Genomic DNA, 21366 nt, shown 5'->3' with positions numbered 1-21366 from the left:
TCAACATCCATTCATGATCTCAACAAAATGGGTATAGAGGGAAAGTACCTCAACATAATAAAGGCCATATATGACAAACCCACAGCCAACATCACACTTAACAGTGAGAAGCTGAAAGCTTTTCCTTTAAGATCAGGAACAAGACAAAGATGCCCACTCTCCCCACTTTTATTCAAAATAGTTCTGGAGGTCCTCGCCATGGCAATCAGACAACACAAAAAAATAAAAGACATCCAGATTGGTAAGGAAGAAGTCAAACTGTTCCTGTTTGCAGATGACATGATACTGTACATAAAAAACCCTAAAGAATCCACTCCAATTCTACTAGATCTAATATCTGAATTCAGCAAAGTTGTAGGATACAAAATTAATACACAGAGATCTGTTGCATTCCTATACACTAATGATGAACTAGCAGAAAGAGAAATCAGAAAAACAATTCCATTTACAGTTGTATCAAAAAGAATAAAATATCTAGGAATAAACCTAACCAAGGAAATGAAAGATATATACTCTGAAAACTACAAGACACTCATGAGAGAAATTAAAGAAGATTCCAACAAATGGAAACACATCCATGCTCATGGATAGGAAGAATTAATGTTGTCAAAATGGCCATCCTGCCTAAAGCAATCTACAGATTCAATGCAATCCCTATCAAAATACCGAGAGCATTCTTCAATGAACTAGAGCAAATCATTCTAAAATTCATATGGAACCATGAAAGACCCTAAATAGCCAAAGCAATCCTGAGAAGGAATACTAAAGCAGGGGGGATAACACTCCCCAACTTCAAGCTCTACTAGAAAGCCACAGTAATCAAGACAATTTGGTACTGGCACAAGAACAGACCCATAGACCAATGGAACAGACCAGAGAGCCCTGATATAAACCCAACCATATATGGTCAACTAATATATGATAAAGGAGCCTTGGACATACAATGGGGAAATGACAGCCTCTTCAACACTGGTGTTGGCAAAACTGGACAGCTAGATGCAAGAGAATGAAAATGGATTATTGTTTAACCCCATACACAAAAGTAAACTCGAAATGGATCAAAGACCTGAATATAGGTCATGAAACCATAAAACTCTTAGAAGACAACATAGGTAAAAATCTCAATATAAACATGAGCAACTTCTCCCTGAACGCATTTCCTTGAGCAAGGGAAACAAAAGCAAAAATGAACACATGGGACTACATAAAACCAAAAAGCTTCTGTACGGCAAAGGACACCATCAACAGAACAAAAAGGAATCCTACAGTATGGGAGAATATATTTGTAAACGACATATCCGACAAGGGGTTAACATCCAAAATATATAAAACACTCAAACGCCTCAACACCCAAAAAGCCGATCAAAAATGGGCGGAGGATATGAAGAGACAATTCTCCAAAGAAATTCAGATGGCCAACAGACACACGAAAAGATGCTCCACATCACTAATCAACAGGGAAATGCAAATTAAAACCACAATGAAGTATCACCTTACACCAGTAAGGATGGCCAGCACTGAAAAGACTAAAAACAACAAATGATGGCAAGGATGCGGAGAAAGGGGAACCCTCCTACACTGCTGGTGGGAATGTAAGCTACTTCAACCATTGTGGAAAGCAATATGGAGGCTCCTCAAAAAACTAAAAATATAAATACCACGTGACCCGGGAATCCCACTCCTTGGAATTTACCCAAAGAATACAAGTTCTCAGACTCAAAAAGACATGTGTATCCCTATGTTTATCACAGCACTATTTACAATAACCAAGATATCGAAGCAACCTAAGTGTCCATCAGTAGATGAATGGATAAAGAAGAGGTGGTACATATACACAAAAGGAATACTATTTAGCCATCAAAGAAACAAATCCTACCATTTGCCACAACATGGATGGAGCTGGAGGATATTACGCTCAGTGAAATAAGCCAGGCAGAGTACGACAAGTGCCAAATGATTTCCCTCATTTGTGGAGTATAACTACGAAGCAAAACTGAAGGAACAAAACAGCAGCAGACTCACAGACTCCAAGGAAGGACTAGCAATTACCAAAGGGGAGGGTTTTCGGAGGTCAGGTGGGGAGGGAAGGAGAAGGGGATTGAGGGGTATTATGTTTAGACACATGGTATGAGGGGTCACGGGGTAAACAGTGTAGCACAGAGAAGGCAAATAGTGTATCTGTGGCATCTTACTACACAGATGGACAGTGACTGCAATGGGGTATGGGGGGGACTTGATAATATGGGTAAATGTAGCAACCACATTGTTTTTTCATGTGAAACCTTCATAAGAGTGTATATCAATAATACCTTAATAAAAAATAAGGAAAAAAAAGAGAGCATTCCACCTCCAGGTATATAAACAGAGTAACATTTTCAAAATATTGAGAGAAAATAATCAGAAATGTATAAACAAGTAAACTGTCTTTCAAGGATTAAAATGTACCTGAAAACAAACTAATAGACTTTACTACCAAAACACTCTTCCTTAAGGAAATTATGAAGGATATACTTCAAAAAGGAAAGTGATCCCAGATGGAAAGTCTGGAATGCAAAGGACTATGAAGTAAATAAACTAACTATATGAATAAATCTAAACAAACACTCATTTTATTGTTTAAATGATAAATTTGTGAGGTTAAAAAGAGATGATTAAAACTCTGGGCAATACAGCACATAAATCAGGAAAGAGGTGTTTTTAAGTTCTTGTATTGTTCTGATATAGAAATTACAGATTAAAGTAAATTGAATATGGATGTTTACGTTGGTCAATAAAATAATTTTAAAAGTATAAAAGAGAGATGCTATGATATCAAAACACTGTAAGAAAAAAAATGATTATAAAACCCCGAAAAAAGGCAACCAGAGACACACATATATACACACACACAAAATATGGTAATAGAAATAAATCATAATTTATCAGTAGCCACACATAAATATAAATAAACAAACCTTCTAAATGAAAACAAAAATTGTCAGGCTGGATAAAAAAGAAAATCCAACTTCATGCATACAAAAAACAGAAGCATAGAAAAGCTAAAAGTAAAAGGATGGAAAAAGACATGCCAAGCAAATTCTAATCAAAAGAAAGTTAATGAAACTAACATAGCTATGATACTATAAGAAAAAACAGAATTTAAGGAAAAATGTTACTAAAGAGAAGTGGGTTATCTGATAAAATAAAAGGGTCAACTAAAACGGTATGTGGGTAACATTGTAGAGCCTAAAATATATAAAAAACAAAAATAACAGGATTACCAACAAATCCACTAACACACCTCTCTCAGTAACTGTTAGCTTTTGGAGACCAAAAGATTTAACAAGCTTAATTTAATGGGCATACATACACTGCACCTCTACTGGATATCATACATTTTTCTCAAACACACACTGAACAAAAACTGACAACATACTAGGCCATAATTCATACCCAAACAAATTTTCAATAATTGGTATATATACATGACACATTCTCTGACCACGAAGCAATTAAGTTAGAACCTGATTTAACAACAACTAGAAAAATCCAAAGATAAAGGAAGAAATCATAATGGAAAACACTTAGAATTGACCAAAAGTACTTTGTATCAAAACCTGTGGCATACAAATAAGAGTACCAGGGGAAAATGTATATAGACTTAAATGCTTACATCTGAAATATAAAAGGTTAAAACAAATGAACTAAACATCCAAACTAAGAACTTAGAAATATAGCAGAACTGACCCAAAGGAAACAGAATGAAATAATAGAGAGCAAAAAATGATGCAACAGAAATTACATACACAATAGATATAAACAAAAAAGCCAAAAGTTGCTTCTTTGGAATGACTAATAAAATTGATGGAAGTTTGGCAAAATTAATCAAGGAGGGACGTGGGGAGGAGAGAACACAAATATATAAACAGCCAAGATTAAAAGAGATTGTAGCCACAGATGCCTCAGATGATAGGGAGATAACTGAAAGAATAACTAATAATTTTATGGTGATAAATGTAACAAGTGATATGGACAAATCACTAAAAAATGTAACAAATTATTTAAGTAAACCTCAATAGTCCTGAAACTTTTAAATTCAATCAGTAGTTTAAAATAAAATAGCTTTTCTTTTAAATACACTGACCCAAATGATTTTATCAGTGATTTTACCAAACAGCAGGGAACAATTCCAGTCCTACATAGATTCAAGAGATTACAAAACTTTCTCCAAACACTCTTCAACCCACTTTAGGAGGTTAGCATATCGTCATAACATAATGCCAATACCAAAACCAGAGGACAGTGCAAAAAAAGAAACTTAGGCCAACCTTACTTACTCATGAACAGAGATGAAAAAAACCTTACCAGAGTTCACATGCCAAATCAAAACAATGGAATTTTTTAAAGAGGTAATAGTGTACACTATGACCAAGTTAGTTTACCTCAGGTATACAAAACTGGGTTAGCATTAGAAAATCAACTAAGGAGTGCCCCCCTACCCACAAGTGACACATTCCAAAACGCCAGTGGCTGCCGAGAACTGTGGATAGTACTGAACTCTACAGAGCCAACCTCTGAACAATGCAGGGGTTAGGGGTGCCAACTCCCATGCAGCTGAAAATTCACAGATAACGCTTGACTCCCCAAAAATTTAACTACTGCAGATGTTACAGCAGTAATGATAAAACAGACTAGCACCTATATATATTTTATACATTCATAACACACCTTTTTCTTAATTGTCTAATTATTTCTAGGCTACATAATTTGTCTGCAAGTTCTTTCAAATTGTTGAAAATCTCCAAAAGATTTTCAAATATGTTCATTGAAAAAAAACCCATGTATAAGTGGACCCATGCAATTCAAACCTGGGTTGTTCAAGGGTCAATTATATACGTTGTTTTTTCCTAGATATATATATCTATTACAAGGTTTAATTTATAAATTAGGGATAGTAAGAGATTAACAATAGCAGTAAGAAAGAACAACTATAACACTGTACTGTAATAAAAGTTATATGAATGTGGTCTCTCTCTTGCTCTCAAAATATCTTATAATACTACACTCTCCCTTCTTATGATGTGAGATGATAAATGCCTATGTGCTGAGATGAAGTGGAGGTGAATGATGTAGGTACTGACCTAAAGGAGGATCATCTGCTTTGGGACCACAGACCTGCAGATAACTGAAACTGTGGAAAGCTAAATGTCTTTCTGCCTTTCTGAGGATGGGAGGGGATGGACAGAGGATTACAGTAATATCTTTCACCTCATTAACATATTAAAGAAGATTATCATTAAAAAATGCAGAAATATGTTTTAGATCAAGATCCATGACTAAATTTGCACAAAAAAGAAATAGATGAAACTTCTTTAACCTGATAAAAAGAATTTTTAAAAAACTATAGCAAACATAATACCCAATGTTTAGACAACAAAAGCATTTCCTTAAACTGTCAGTAACTGTCAGTGAACCATTAGGGTCCACTGGATTCAATTTTTTGCAGCTTTTTAAGTTCTAACTATTTATAATATTTGATATCTCATGATTTTTTTACTTTCTTAAAGGTCTTCCAAAGAATAAAGAGAAATTTTACTTTTGATACTCATTCTAATGTGAAGTCACAATGGATCTGCTGGATTCTTTTATAAGGCTAAAATATATAATATAGGATCTTAGTGGTCACATTATTTCTGCATGTTGAAACATTTTTATTTCATCATTCTAAGGACTAGAACTCACCAATTTTTCTCAACTGTGCTAAAACTAAAATAATGAAATTTAAAAATAAATGATGAAATCAGAAAAGAGATGCAATAAGAAAATAATTGTCACTATTACACTATCCTTCATTTTTTTTACCACATTGCTCAAGTAAAGCATGATCTTCCAAGGTGTTGAAGCAATCTAGAAACACCATCTCTATAGTCTTTGTTTGTTTGTTTGTTTCACTGAATAGTGTTGAGAATTCAGAATTTTTCATTTTCCACCCACAATGACAGAGAAGCAAACTGACAAGAGATGATATTCACAACTATCCGGTGAATCTAAAGGATGAATGCAACAAGACGTACAGCTGTACTGTCCAACACAGCAGCCAGAGCCACATGTGGTTACTGACAGTTAAATTAGCTAAAATTAAACTAAACGAAAGAAACATTTAGTTCCTCAGTTGCACCACCCACATTTCAAGCATTTAATAGCCAAATGTGGCTAGTAGCCCCACAACACAGGTATGGAATGTTCCTACTGCTGCAGGAAGTTCCAACGGATGGATAACGATGATAAAACTGATCAAAGTATAATCTCAGACCTTGAGTCCACAGATGATGATATTTTAGATCAATGGTTCTCAACTGAGGCAATCTTGCCCCCCAGGACTCACCTGGCAATGTCTGGAGACATATCTGGTTGCCACGACTGGGAAGTGCTATTGGCAACCAGCAGGTAAAGGGTAGAGATGCTGCGGAACAACCTGCAATGCCCAGGCCAGACAGCAAAAGACTTTTTTCCCAAAATGTCAATAGTGGCAAGGTTGAGAAGCCTCGCATTAGATGAATTTAAGAATCAGTAAATCAACAATATACTTCCAAGGAGAAAGGAAATACAGTATTTTCATCTAGTCACTCATTACACAATCACTTCATTAACCAATATTCTGTGAAAAGAACCTGAACAAACTTGTTTTGCTAATATAATATTGATGATGGGGTTCTTGTTCACGGAGCGGAAGAATGAACTTCGCAGTCAAGGAAAGAAAGTAAGGACAGAGGCTTTTATTTAGAGAGAAAGCAAGAGGACAGAGATCCTGGCTCAGGCCAGGAGGGGCCAAGAGAGCCCCAGGGTGCTGCGTTGTCTAGGGGATTTATAGGCAGTTGAGAGACAAAGGGCTAGGGATGTACACCTGCTAAGTGGTCTCAAATACTTCTGAAGAAACACTAAGTTTCTTATTAGTCTTCCTGGTTATTTAAGAATTTTACTGCTCTGATTTCTGCCCAGGATAGCAGTTTCCTGGTCTGGGAGCTTATCACTCAAGACTGCCTCCCAAGATGGGCTGAGTTATTGTATGTTTGTTAAGAAATTTTTTTTAACTAATTGGGTTTTAAGATGGAATCCTTCCTGTTTTTACTATATTGTTTTGGGCTTGCTTGCTACGTTGCCTAAGTTGCAACAAATCATTTGTTTAGGGCTGGAGGGAGAAAAGCAGCATTTGGGTAAAGTTAGAAAAATAAGCTGGGCCCCCCTCAGTAGGCCAAAGCAAATCTCACAATGGATTATCTTGTTTTGTTTTTTTCCAGAGGCCCTCACTCTACTCTGTCTAGGACCATGGTCTCTGTCTCAATGTGACAGGGTTCTTTACTCTTTTATGATGTCTGTGTAAAAAATTCACTTGATACAGTAATAAATAGACAAATGTTCATGGTAGATGTGTATATAAAGGTGCTGAAAAAATTGCCTTATTGTTCTAATTGGTGTTTATAAATCTAAAAATGATTTATAATTATGAAGCAAAGAATATGGCCGCCATCTCTTTATCAATATGTGCTATCAATGTTTTCAACAGTACTGTGTTTTGATGATTCTACAGCACAAAAAAATCAGAATGCTAAGGCATAATCTATTAAAGATGCATTTGAGATCGAGAATCACTAGTGCATTTTCACAGTAGGAATGCAACAACCAGAAGTAATGATAGAACCCTTGAAAATTATTTGAAATATGGAATCAGTATTTACAAATCAGAAAATAAGTACAAAGACATAGCCATGCTGTAGACCAGTGCTACCCAATATGATAGCCATTACCTAAATGTGCCTATTTGAATTAACAAAAACTAAAATTTTAGTTCCTATCTTGCACTAGGCATATTTCAAGTGCTCAACAGCCTCATGTGGCTACTGGCTACCATAAGGGTAGATATAGAACCTTTCCATCAATGCAGAAAGTACTATCAGCACTACTCTAGAAGAAATTTACTTAACTCTACAAATATTTATTGACTGCCTACTAATAGAAGGTTACCTTGATTTATGTGCTTTGATGCAATGTTATATTTAATAGATAAAAGTACAAAATAACAGCTAACCCAGAGCACTGAACTATGGGCCAGGCACTATTCTAAACATCTTTGTAATATAAATGAAATCATTTAATCTTCATATTAACTCCCTCAGGTAGATAATATTTTCTTACTTTAGAGATGAAGAAACAGACACATAGAAGTTTAGTGACTTGCCAAATGTCACACACCTAATCAAGGACGGAGTCAAGGAGAATCCACACAGTCTGGCTCCAGAGCCTCTGTGGTATATTGGTTTTCAATTCCTAAATTTCAGTAATTCTCCTGTGTGCTTACTACTATAGTAACAGGGTGATTTGTCTACTATCTTATCTGATTAAATATATTACTGGTGTTTTCTAATTACATCTCTGATCACTGCCACAAAATAAAGATGGATCAGCTTTCTAAAATTATTAATCTGATTCAAAGATTAGGGAAAAATAATTTTACATTAGAACACAGAGATATTGTGAATCAGAATGAAATTTCTTTTAATCTCTTAAAATAAAAGTTGAGAGATTTTGAGCTTCTACAAGATGTTTTGGGGTACTCCTCAGCTTTCCCCAAATATGTATTTACGCTCCTTTACTATGACAATCACTTTGACATTAAATGTTTAATAATATTAATTGTAAATCCGGGGAGAGGAAATCCTGGGGCAAAATATCTCTAAAACCAAAATCAGACAAAGGGAGAAATAAAATTTAAAACCCATTTATTGCTTACAAATTACAGTCCAGCGCCGTCTCTCTCCTCTGCTCAGGACAAGCAAGCCAGCAAGCAAGCAAGCCCCTCCCCTTAACCTCTCAGGTTCAGACACGCCCTGGGTTGCCCAGGTAATTACCCATTGACATGGAGATGAGCTTTTCTCCACCCGTGAGGATATGCAAATGAACCAAAGCCAGGCGAGATATTCCGGAAATGTTACAATTTTACCCACATTAACACATCCTCTCCTGCCCCAGCTTTGTTCAGAATCTCATAGTCTCTTTGTCGAACTTCAACAGCTTCCTAACTGGTCTTCTTACCTCACATCTTGCTTCTCTTGGTTCACACTGCTGCCGGTGACATATCAAACCCACAGACGTGACAAGTCAAACTACTGGGTGAATTCAAGGCGATTCATTAGGGTAAATAAGGTCTTAGATAAGCCAGCCTCCGTGTATTTCCCTAGGCTCATCTTACACTACTCCCTCCTTACTTCATTCATTTTTTTTCATTCAACAAACATTACTCTGAGCAACTAGTATATGCAAACAAGGTCCCTAAACTAATACATTTTAGAGTCTAGCATGGGAGACCAACATTCATTACCTAATAACACAAATAAATGTAAAAATCCAAATATGGCAGGTGTCAAGAAAGAATTACATAGTTACCTAGGAGGAGGACAGGTGAATTTCACCTTTCAGGGAAGCTAAGAGAGGCTTTCCTGAGAAAGTGACTATGAAGAGACCTAAAGGATTAGGTGAAAGTGAAGAACATTCTAGGCAGAGGGACTAGGATACAAAATGTCCTGTGGTGCTATGGAGGCTAGCAGAGAGGGGGGCTGAAAGAGAGCTGGTGGGGCTGATGCAAAGAAAGCAATGAGAGAAGGGTTCAAAGAAGCTGGAAAGACAGAAACTCACCCAAAGCCTCACAAAGAGCGAGGGTCATAAAACCTCAATTCAAACCTGGGTAATCGGTCTAAACTCGCCACTACACTACCTGCCTTCCCTTAAAGCCGTTTGTTCTTATATTTCAGTCCATGAATTACTATCAAACATTACGTGCAGGCAATGCGCTAGACACTTCGGATACAACAGTCAGTCAGCAAGCAGCAAAAACAAACAGAATCCCTGTCCTCATGGAGCTTTCAGTCCAGCAGGAGGCAATCATGTAATGAAATAGACAGCATAAAGCTGTACGTGTAATAAATGTTACTAAAGCAAATGGTGCTATGAAGAGAGAATTTAATCTGGTTTAGAGTGGTCAGGCTCGTTTTGCCAAAGTAAACAACTACACCAAGATCTGAAGAATTAAATGTAAACTAGGCAAAAGAGGAAAAAGGGCGTTTCAAGCCAAAAGAATACACACACAGACACATCAGGTTCTGGAAGGAGCGAGCAGATCACAGGTGATGCACTGAAGCCCAGGACGCTGGAGCCCAAGGCTGGCTTCATGAACATGTGACCTGTGTGACAACACAGGGCCCATCTCTCAGAAGGGTCCCATGCTTAATACGATACTCTGCTGTTGTCATCCTGAAATTCCTAAAGATTTTATCCTTGAACTTGTTTTTATTAAGTGCAGGCCAATGGGACAATGGAGCATGTCTGGGAGTAATGAAGACAGGCAGGGGGCCAGACACACATATACATGCCTTGAGGCAATCTGGGGTGCCAGAGGCCCCCAAGCTGGCTGTGGTGGTAGCTGGGCCCAAACTGACAACAGTGCCAGAACCTACCCGCTCGGCCAGCCTGCCCGCTCACCCCCAGAGCCGGTCCCGGAAACGCCTGCACGAACAGCAGCTCTCCAGCCCGTACTGCAACAGGAACCCAAGCAGCAAACTGCATCAGTAAAATTACAAAACAAAAATGTCCATATGGACACTGCAATATGCATTTCAGGGCATTATTAGAATTCCTTAAAACTTTTAAAAACTCTATTCTTCAAAACTGCTACAGTAAAGTAAATTATCTACAGGCTTAGTAGAAATTAAATTTAAGGATCATCATATGTGATTGAAAATGCTATTTTAATAAAAAATTCTGTATGAGCCATTTATTAATGAGGAAGACTAACTTTACTCTTTTTATATTTGAATATACAGTGGCAGGATGCATAAACAGGCATTTTTAATTACATACAAATCATTAAGCCACTTGTGGTTTTCTAGTACAATATCTGTAAGTAACAAGAATTGTCAGAGGAAACATTACAATATTGTATAAATTTACACATGAAAATAAATTTGGACTTATATAAAACTGAATTATGTGAAGAGTTAAATCTTTTCCCAAAAAAATGTTCACATGAAAATAAATTTGGACTTACATAAAACTGAATTATGTGAGGAGTTAAATCTTTTCCAAAAAAAGGTTCTACAAAGATCACCCACTCTAAATGTACTAAAAGTTATATTTGTAAATAATTAACCAAAAATTTATCCCAAGGTTGTCACAGCCTATAAAACATAAAAGCTCTAGTTAGTATTAGTTGTATCAGGTTAAAGACCCTACTCAAACCAAAAATTATCAAAAATTATCTGCAATCTTGCATTTGTCAAGAGCAACTGACACCACTTTCAATCACACTGAGAATGAACTTAAGTAAAAATTCTGAAACCTAATAAATTTGTAGAAAAGCAAGCCAAAAATATATTATGACCAAAGTATCACATGTGTATTACTTATTGTATTGAATAAAAGTATGACACCAAAATATTCTTTTTCAACTTATGTTTGCAGAAAACACTATTACTCCTATGTTTTATAGATAAGAAAATATTTTTAAAGGAAAAAACTTCATACTTTAGGACCTCTATTGGCACTTCGTTCCCGATTTTTTAACAAGGGGCCCCACATTTTCATTTTACATGGGGCCTTGAAAATTATGTATCCAGCGTTGACTGGAAAACAAAAACTGTAGATGGGAACAGTCTCACGGCTGGAATATAAACCAGGGGCTAAGAATTATGCTGTACTTTCTGACAACCCTATTTAAAAAGCCATTAAAAGTAAGGGAATGGAGTGAGACATGGCCTAGTAAACCAGAACCTTCATAGTAAACACAGAGTAAAAGTATAGTAAAAGGCATTTTTAATAATCATCCTAAAACTGATTATGTACCTTCTTAACTTTGAAAGCCCCTACTCTAGAATATTCTGTTGTCATGTTATAGTGGGCCTAATTGTTCCCACATTTGCAAGTGAATAGAGCTTGGCCTGAGAGTAAATCCACACCTCTTCTCAAGAATAAGGTTTGTTTTCTAATAACTTGTTCTCAAGACTTTTTCCCCTTTTATTTGTTAGCAAGTTACTTAACTAGCAGTGATTAAAGAAATCTGCAGAAATGGGATGACTTGATTTATAAGTGCAAAAACCACAAATATAGTCTTTACTCAGCATGAGCCATGATATATTTTTTAATTTTCTGACATAAAAATTATAAAACATTCAAGAAAGTAGTTATGGATTTCAAAATCAAATGCAACATTCAAATTTATCAAAACGACGTTTCACATCGTAAAAAATTTCAAACTACATTACAACAGAAATTCAGGCCTCTTAGCACTTCCAATCCCACTCCTATATAGCCATTCCTAAAAGTTTAATATCTATCTTTCAATTGTTTTTCTGCATCTACAAATAAAGATTTTTTATTTAAAAACAAAAATAGGATCATATATTGTTCTGCACATTTTTCTCACTTAGTTTGAACATCTTTCAATATCCATTCAGATCTGTCTTAAAAAAAAAAATACTACCGTATATTAGATACACATTTCTTGAGAGTTCCATAAAATGCTGTTATATAGAATACCACAGTTAATTTAACCAATTTCTTCCAACTAGATATTCACATTGTTTCAGTACTTTACTGCAGAAAGGTATATTTGCTACAGTAAACATTTTTTTGTGTATGTGCAAGTATTCCCAGAGGTTGAATAAATGACTAGAAGTGCAACAGGTGGGGTCAGAAGATATGCAGATTTTGTAACATGCTACTAAACTGTCTACCAAAAACTTGAAGCTTTTTATACTGCCACTAGCACCATCTGTTTCCCATACCTTTACAATATGAAATGCCATTTTAATCACAGTTCTGGTTTTGGACTATTCTGTCCCCCCTACCTATTCTTTTCCCATGCCGGTGCTGTACATCAATCCCCCAAACCCCGCATTCTTCTTTTTTAAATGTTCTTTGTTATCCTCATACAATTATTCGTCCAGATATGTTATAATTATTAGTCAAGTTTTTCTCCTACTTCAAAGAAGGGCGAGGAGGAAGAAGGAACTTTGATCAACATTATACTCAATTTGTAGATTAACAAGGGAGGACCTGCCACATTCACCAGATGAATTCTTTGGATTGAGGAACCCCGCCTTAATTAATTAAGATTAATTCACATCTTCTTTTATACTCTTCAAATAAAGTATCATTTTCTTCACTAAAATGCTGCATTCTTCTTACTAGTGTCCTATAATTTATTCCTAGTTATTATTCGTAATGAAACAAGATCTTTTTTCCACTTTCAAGCTTATCATTGTTGGTAGAAAGGAAATCTTACAATTGGTTTGTGTTCTGTCTGGTCACCTTACCAAACAACTATTGTTTCTAATAGTTTTGTAGTTAATATCCTTGAATTTTCTCTTCCTGAATCTCACCTGCAAATAATCTTTTTTACTTTTCTTTCCAGTAATTGCACTTATTCCTTTTTCTTATCAGCTAAGCCCTGCAGAAGGTGTTGAATAATAGTTATATTGGGACTCCCTATTTTACTGTTAAGGATATCACCATTTACTAGTGGTTTCAAAGGACTATTTTGTATCATTTTTATCAATTCCTCATTTATTTAATTTTTAATCGTTAAGATGCTTTTGAATTTTATCAACTGCCTTTTAGGTCTCTGTGGACAATTTCAGAGATCTTTCCACATTTTTTCTCTGGATCACTGGATATAATACAATTAGTTGAGTTTGAAAAAGTCCAACTGCAAAATACAAGCTTAACTGAACTGTGTGTTTTGGGTTTTTTTGGTATCATTAATGTACAATTACATGAGCAACATTATGGTTACTAGACTCCCCCTATTACCAAGTTCCCACCACATGCCCCATTACAGTCACTGTCCATCAGTGTCATAAGATGCTAGAGAGTCACTACTTGTCATCTCTGTGCTATACTGCCTTCCTCATGCCCCCCACTACATTATGTGTGCTAATCGTAATGCCCCCTTTTCCCCCCTTATCCTCCCTTCCAACTCATCCTCCCCAGCCCCTTTCCCTTTGGTAACTGTTAGTCCATTCTTGGGTTCTGTGAGTCTGCTGCTGTTTTTAATTGAACTGTATTTTAAACAAAACTTTCCTGCTAGTTTTTAAGTAAAAGAATTCTGTTAGTGCCAGTTTTCTACTATCTACTGCACAGAAAAGCCTAAAAGACAAGGCTGAAATAAATAAAAATGCTTATTCCTATCTTTCCAATAGGAAAAGTATACGTTATAATCAAATATCTCAACTTTATGACATGTATATTGATTACAAAATAATAAAAGAATTGAACCTTACATTGGAAGGACTCAGGAAATATCTACTAAATAAATGCTCAAATATTTCCCAAACACACTGTAATTGGTTCTCTCAAGCCTTCATACAAATATATCCCTTTACCTGGGATTCTCCTTATTCAACTGGAAAGCTTCAATTTGTCCTTCATGAATCAGCCTAAGGATCACATGTTTCCAGAAGACCTTTTTAGGTCACCACCTCAGTCTGAGATAAATGTTCCTCCTCTGTACTCTCACAGAGCACGAGTATAGACTTCTATTGTAGCATTACCTAACAAACTGTTAATAGTTTTGCCTTTCTGTGCAGTCCTTGAAAACAAGGTCTTTCTCCTGTCTCCTCAGCATACACAGTATCATGCCCACATATACATACTGAAGAAATGCTCTAGAATGAATGAATGACCAAAGACTGAATTCCAGATCCAAGCCAGCTTATATGACCAGGCAAATCACTTATCATCTCTCATTCTCAGATGCTGTCATTTATAAAGTTTAATGAAATCTCTTTTCCTATTTACGTCACAGGACTGATGTGAGAATCAAATTAGATGGTAATAATTTTTGTATAGCATAGCACTACAATTTTGCAGATGCTTTCAAAATAGTAACCAAACTCCACTACAATAAAAACCACGAAAACCAGTCAGGGTTCCCTTTCATTCAAGTTGCATATAGGTTTATTAAAATCCATTCTAGTTTTAAAACTGCCTTCCCCATGCCCCCCCCCTACATTATGTGTGCTAATCATAATGCCCCTTTTCCCCCCTTATCCCTCTCTTCCCACTCATCCTTCAAATCCATGGAATTACTTTTCTATAAAGCATCAGCTGACTTACGTGCTCTGCCCCCCCTTACATCGTCACTGCGCACACTCACTCAGGACCACCAACAACAACAGCCCGAGGGAAGCGGAAGAGGAAAGCCAAGGAAATGCAAGACAATAAGCAAAGCACTATGTGTACTTATGGTTCCAACAAATGTATTATTAATTCTAACAGAATACTAACCTTTTCCATTATGACATCTCTAAAATCAAAACACATCCTACATTTTATATCTACTCACACAGAAAAAAAAGAAAATGGTAACAAACTTTAAAATTCATCCACAATGAGGCAAATAAAGAAAAGTGCAAGAGGATATGGAGCATACAATCTCATTTACGTAAAAAATACATTTTAAAAAACGACGTATTTTGCAATAGTGATGCCCGAGAAACAGTCACCTCTGAAGAGGGAATGGAAGTTTAGGGAACTTTTGCTTTCCCCTATATACCTTTCTGCACGGCTCGAATTTCTTACTATTAGATTTTTTTTTTTTAACCAAGGGTAATATTTATAGTATATCATTTGTGTAAAAAAAAAAAAAGAAGTTAAAAACTATATAATGGGTATTGCAAAAACATGGGGAAAATGGTCAAAGTACAGCTGACCCTTGAAAAACATGCATTGTGTGCACAGGTCCACTTACATACAGATTTTTTCAATGAATGAATATATTTGAAAAATATTTTGGGGATTTGCAACAATCTGAAAATCATTTTCTTTTCTCTAGCTAACTTTATTGGAAGAATACAGTATATAATACACATAACATACAAAATGTATGTTAGTTGACTATTTATATTATTGGTATAGCATCCAGTCAACAGCAAGCTATTATTAGTTAAGTTTTGGGGAGTCACAAGTCATAAAAAGATTCTTGACTACACAGGATGTCGGCACCTCGAACTCTGGTGGTGTTGAGGGGTCAACTGCACATTCAACCTTAATATGAATCAATTAAGGAGGGAGACTGAGACTGGGGAAAGGGAGAGAAGGGAGGAGGCTTGTCTCCTTTCTGTATATTTGTGTATATTGTTGATTCACTTTAACATGTTCCAGTATTACTCTTGCGATTTTTTAAATAACACAGAATGTATCTACAATGCCAAATTTCCAGGCCTGTACATGTAACCTACTAAATTCATACAGCCAGAGAGACTCAAGAGAAATTCAGCACTAAGTGTGGTAAACTTTACTCATGCTGGTATGTAATATCCTTTCGAAAACTTACAGTTAGGTATCTTAAGTAAAAGCCAACATCTGGAATCTTTATGGAAAAGAAATTTTCAGATCTATTTAAACAATGCTCCATTTGCACAATGTTTTCAGGATAATTTCACTTGCATACTGTTACTAATTTATAAAAGTATTTTCTCATTCTAGCTTGTTCACCTTTAAATTTATTTTCTAGCAAGTAACCTCACTGTCTTGAATCTGCAGATAAAGCAGTATTTACAAGCATCAACAAAATACTTCCTGTTTCTATGATGAGTGGAGGGAAATCACTCTATGCTGAGTCCTATAAAATCCACAAGTATCCTTTTTACTCTAAAGGTCTAATATACTACTTTATTTGGCAGCTTATCCAAGAACTTAAAACAGCAGTGACTATAGATGTTCACAGGCAAACAACTACAGTATACAAAAACACATTTCAAAACTTCCAATTAAGTAATAAAATGTAACATTTATGCTAATATAATATGTTGGCCTTGAGATGCAACATGTTCAAGTAAAAATTTTAAGAGTTCTGGAAATGGGAGACTGGTGATCTGGGGTCTGGATCATTCTTATCACTAATTTGTTCTATGACCTACCTTTGGCAAGTCACTTCTACCTCTCTGAACCTCAGTTGCCCCATCTGTAGAATGCAAGGGAGAATGCTTAGACTAGATTCTTATTTCTCAGAATCTCTATTTCTTGAGAAAAGCCGGTAAAAGCTATAGACCCTATTACCAAACATACATGTTTGCACACAAAAATTGCCTTACAATTTCCTTCTAATAGCCATTGTGCACTCCCTAAGGCCTCTATATTAAAGATCTCGAGATTGTTCTACACACTGAAACTCTATGTCTAAAGAAACAGATGGACACTAAGCAAAACTGTAAAAGACCACTTATTTCTTTAAATCCCAGATCATATTAAGAGCTAAAATAGCAATCTTCTAAAAGCAAGATGTCCTTAGGCCCATAGATGGGTAAACGGTAAAAATGACCAACTCTTTTTAAAAAATATTCTAATGTTTAATAAATGAAGGAGATTTAACGGTCTTAACTAACCCCAAGCAAATTAACTTACCTACTTTCTAGGTAAGTTTCTAGTAGTTTCCCACTATTCTCTAGGTTAAGAGCCACAGACCAGTGGTAAAAGATCTGAGTTGGAGTCCCCAGTCTACCACTTTCCTTCAACATCTGGATAAGTTACTTAGCATCTGTATGTTTGAATATTAGTCTATAAAATGAAAATTAAAGTAGTTAAGTACTTCATAGATTTACTGAGGATTAAATAAGGTAATATATGTAAAGTGTTTGACATAATGCCTCTCACATAGTAATCACTTAATTAATGTGAACTATTATTAATAATAAATTAGAATTCAGTTTTCATGCTGAGAAATAATTTAGTAACTACTACTCTTACATATTTTTGGTACACACTTTTTAATAGTAAATGGAAATTTCCAAAAACAAATTTCCTATCTTTAATACCCTAGCATTTTTTTCAATACTCTTCTCCTCTGGGAAGTTTAGAAGTATATAAGCAGATAGCTACACCACATACACAAGAGGCAATGAAGTAGAGTGGAAAGAAATTCAGCATTAGAGCCAGAAAGGTCTGAGTTCTAGACCTAAGTCAGCCACTTAGTCGGTAGGTAACCCAGGCCACTTAAATTCTTCCTCAATCTTGTAAAACTGTTCCAAGGACTAATAAAGTACGTAAAGCATCAAGCACAGTATCTGGCACATAGAATGCATTCAATAAACAGTACTTACTACTTTTCTTCTAAACTAACTTTGCCAGGAAGAGGGAAGGTACTGGCAAGCACTTTCCAATTAATATTCAGCCCCATGATGAAGGACACTAACTTTATCTTATCAGTGTAAACTAAAGCAAACGTATTTTGAGTGGCATACTCCTTACAAAGTCTAATGAAATGAAGCCCCTAGCTCCTAGAAAATTTTCAGGTATTTAAGGAATACTGAGTACTGTTATGCACTGAGTTATGTCATGTCATGTCATGTCATGCCATGTCAGTCATGTCATGTATACAGAACCGTGCATTAGGCAGAATACTAACTAGTTCTTTTCTGGACTTATCTTGCAAGAGTCTGAAAACGTCATCTACTCAAATTTGTGTGACAAAATGATTCACTTAACTATGTTCATAATGAAGTAAATCCTACTTTTTATTAGACGTCTCAGGTTCACGAGCTATCTGTGGTGAAAACAAAACTGTGCTAGAATTCAGTTCAAACATTTAAAAATGTTATGCTCTAACACATAACCCAAACACACCCGACCAAAAGGAAGAGGAAAAAGTCCAGAAAGATAACAAAGCTGTCTGCTGTCAAATCTTAGAAAGGCTGAATCAAGTCAAGTAATTAAATTAGCCTCTAACTTCCAAAAAACATCCACAAACACATAAATTATAATTTACAAAAACAAAACTGGGCCACCAAATACACACAGTTTACTGAGTAACTGGATAGATAGTTTATCCTTAGTTCTAAACCCTGCGTGGAATACTTTATCCTCTGACTCGGCCTTCTCAAATCCGGAGCAAATAACCTACTCATCAAAATTGTACAGTGTACAAATGAAGTCAACGAGCACCTTAGGCTCAGTTCTCCTTCACTCGCGACCCACACGGAGCTCTGTACTAGACAGTTTCGCCCCAATGACCTTGGTCCCAAAGCTTCCCCTCCCTCCCTCCTGCCGGTCCTTCCACGTGCTGCCGGCTGCGGTCACCCGAGAGGTGGGTGCAGGTCAGAGAAAGCGCTTGGGGACACGAATGCAGGAAGAGGGCAGGGCTGCTATCAGCACCTGGGCGGGGCCACCCCTTGCCTCCTGACACCGACTTTCCAGCAGCGAGCCCACAGCCCCAACCAAAGCCCTGCGGGGTGACCCCGACCCGCTCCCCGCGCCTCGCTCTCCAACCAGTCTGCAGGGCGGCGGGCAGGGCGGCGGGCAGGGCGAAGACGGGGGTACAGGAAACCCTCTTTCCGACAGCACCATATTCCGTGGACCTGCCGCGGTGTCAGACATCTAGGGGGACAGCGCCGGGAAGGGGGGCAACGAAGGCAGGAGGAAAGCAGGACGGAGAATCCTGCGCCACGCCACCGCCGCCTCCTCCGCTTGCAAGGCTCCCGAGAGGTACTGCCGGCCGCCAGCCCAGCGGGAGGCAAGACCTGGTGCTGCGGGGCCAGCCCGAGACCCGCAGGTGCGGAGGGGCGAGGGGCGCTGCGGACTCACCATCAGGACTTTGGCCGCGTTCTCCAGCTGAGCGATCACTTCTGGGGGCCCGAGCGCCGCCGCCATCTTGGTCTCTCTTCAATGACGCGCCATGCGCTGCATTATGGGAGCGGACCTGCGGCCGGCCAATCGCGCCGCGACCCCAGAGCCCCACGCGCTCCCAGGGGCCGGCGCGGCGGCCGTGGGCGCGGGCGCCGCGGTGCGGCGGGGCCGGGGCGGCCGGACGCCGGATCCTGAGCAGCCGGGGAGGAGGGGAGGTTGGGCCGCCCCGCTTGGGCGGGGACGCCTGCAGGCCGGGCGACGGGGCCGGGGCGGTGGGGCCGGGCGGTGGGGACCCCGGGCTCGCGCGGGCTTGCGGGCCGGCGCCCCGGCCTTGAACTCGCCGTGATCCCTCGCCGCCTGCGCCGTTCTCTCCGCCGAGGACAGTGCCCGCGGCGTCCGCCCTCTCCCTCAGGCCTTGCCCTTCACGCCGTCCCGGCCGCTCCTCTCCCGCCCGCTTTCCCCGCTGTGGAGGACCTGACTCGGAGCCCCGCTTTCTCTCCCAGGAGTGCGCCTCAGTCTTCTGCGTGCTGCTGCTCTGTCGTGAAAAGGGACCATTACAGAATAGCGCGGTTCGTTTTTTCTACCGAAGGTCCTGCAGAAGAAGATTCGTTCTAAAGTTACTTGGACAGAAGATCTCCGCAAGACCCTCGCAGGAAAACGCATCCTTTTCTCCTTGCAAGTGCTGTCTCGTACAGGAGAGAGAAAAGGCAGGTGCCCTGACCTTGACTACCTCGCTTCTTGAATTCAGTAATAACTGTCACCAGTTGTGTCGTGCTTAAGGGATTCATAACAGTTAATGTTAACTGTGGAATCCGTGTTGAAAGTACTTTACAGAGTGCCTGGTAAATCCATCTTTTACTTACGAACCCCAGTCTCTTACGACAATCCAGGCAAATCGTGCCCAAAGCATCTATTTAAATATTCAGACCAACTTTCATTGGTTGCTTGGAAGAGGGGGTTTATTTGTCTTGAGCTGACATCTACTTAGCTATAACTTGTATCTTTTGGTGCTGTTCTGCCTCCTGGGGCGACACAGAAAGTCAAATTCATATTAGTATTTGTAAGTTTCCTCTTGAAATCTTCCCGGTATTTCTCACTAGCTGTAAGTAAGCCGTACTTTTGAGGTGTTTAGTTTTCCTAATATATCGGTGCAACAAAATTGCATTATTAGCTCCATTGAAAAACACGATTGTTTCTTGTTTGGCATCTCTACAACTTGAAGTTGAGAAAGTTAATTAACAAGATTGTTATTGCTTGTGAGAAGCTAAGTGCCTTTACTATTTTCACTAAAGAAAGGTAAAGTGAGCCAAAATGCAGTTAATGGCCTTTTTAAAGAATTGTGTGAAACTAAGTGGTTAGTGTGGGCCCTGACATATAGAAGACAATAAATATTTGACTAAGTATAGCAATCTGCAGAAAGATTACAAAATGCCTCTAGCTGCTATAAAGAATAATTACTGCAGATCAATGCTATGTCTGTACAAATGTAACAAATGAATAGTTTGTGACGATAAATGTTTGAGACTTTTAATGCTTCAGACTGGGCCTTGTGATCCAAAGCATTTGTTTTGTGCAACTACATAAGAACTTTGCATCTAGACACTCTTTGAAAAGAAGAAGAAAAAGTATTTTCTCAAATGTGAGGATGAGTAGGCTTACTTTCAGATTTACTTAATGTTTTGAATGAATGCTTTTTTCAAGTGGGCTACAGAAATT

General features: G+C 37.9%; 1 protein-coding gene across 3 annotated transcripts in view; it reads right to left on the bottom strand.

Annotated features, from left to right (window-relative positions):
* The window catches only part of XPO4 (exportin 4), a 125465-nt gene extending 105236 nt beyond the window's left edge, over window positions 1-20229 (bottom strand). Inside the window, exons 1-2 of one of the 3 annotated variants that reach the window (XM_057490356.1) lie at window positions 19609-20229; window positions 16950-16993 (exon numbers count right to left, since the gene is read on the bottom strand). Coding sequence is in view for 1 of the 3 variants with exons in the window: in XM_036910138.2 (XP_036766033.2) it covers window positions 19609-19674 (66 nt within the window). In the remaining 2 variants the exon portion in view is untranslated. Of the gene's footprint in view, window positions 1-10487; window positions 10626-16949; window positions 16994-19608 lie in introns of those variants that run through there. The other 2 variants (XM_036910138.2, XM_036910139.2) reach the window with 2 other exon arrangements.
* Window positions 20230-21366: the final 1137 nt, after the last annotated feature.

The sequence above is a fragment of the Manis pentadactyla genome, chromosome 2, assembly GCF_030020395.1.
Source record: "Manis pentadactyla isolate mManPen7 chromosome 2, mManPen7.hap1, whole genome shotgun sequence".
NCBI lineage: Eukaryota > Metazoa > Chordata > Mammalia > Pholidota > Manidae > Manis > Manis pentadactyla.
This window is presented reverse-complemented; position numbering and strand designations above follow the sequence as displayed.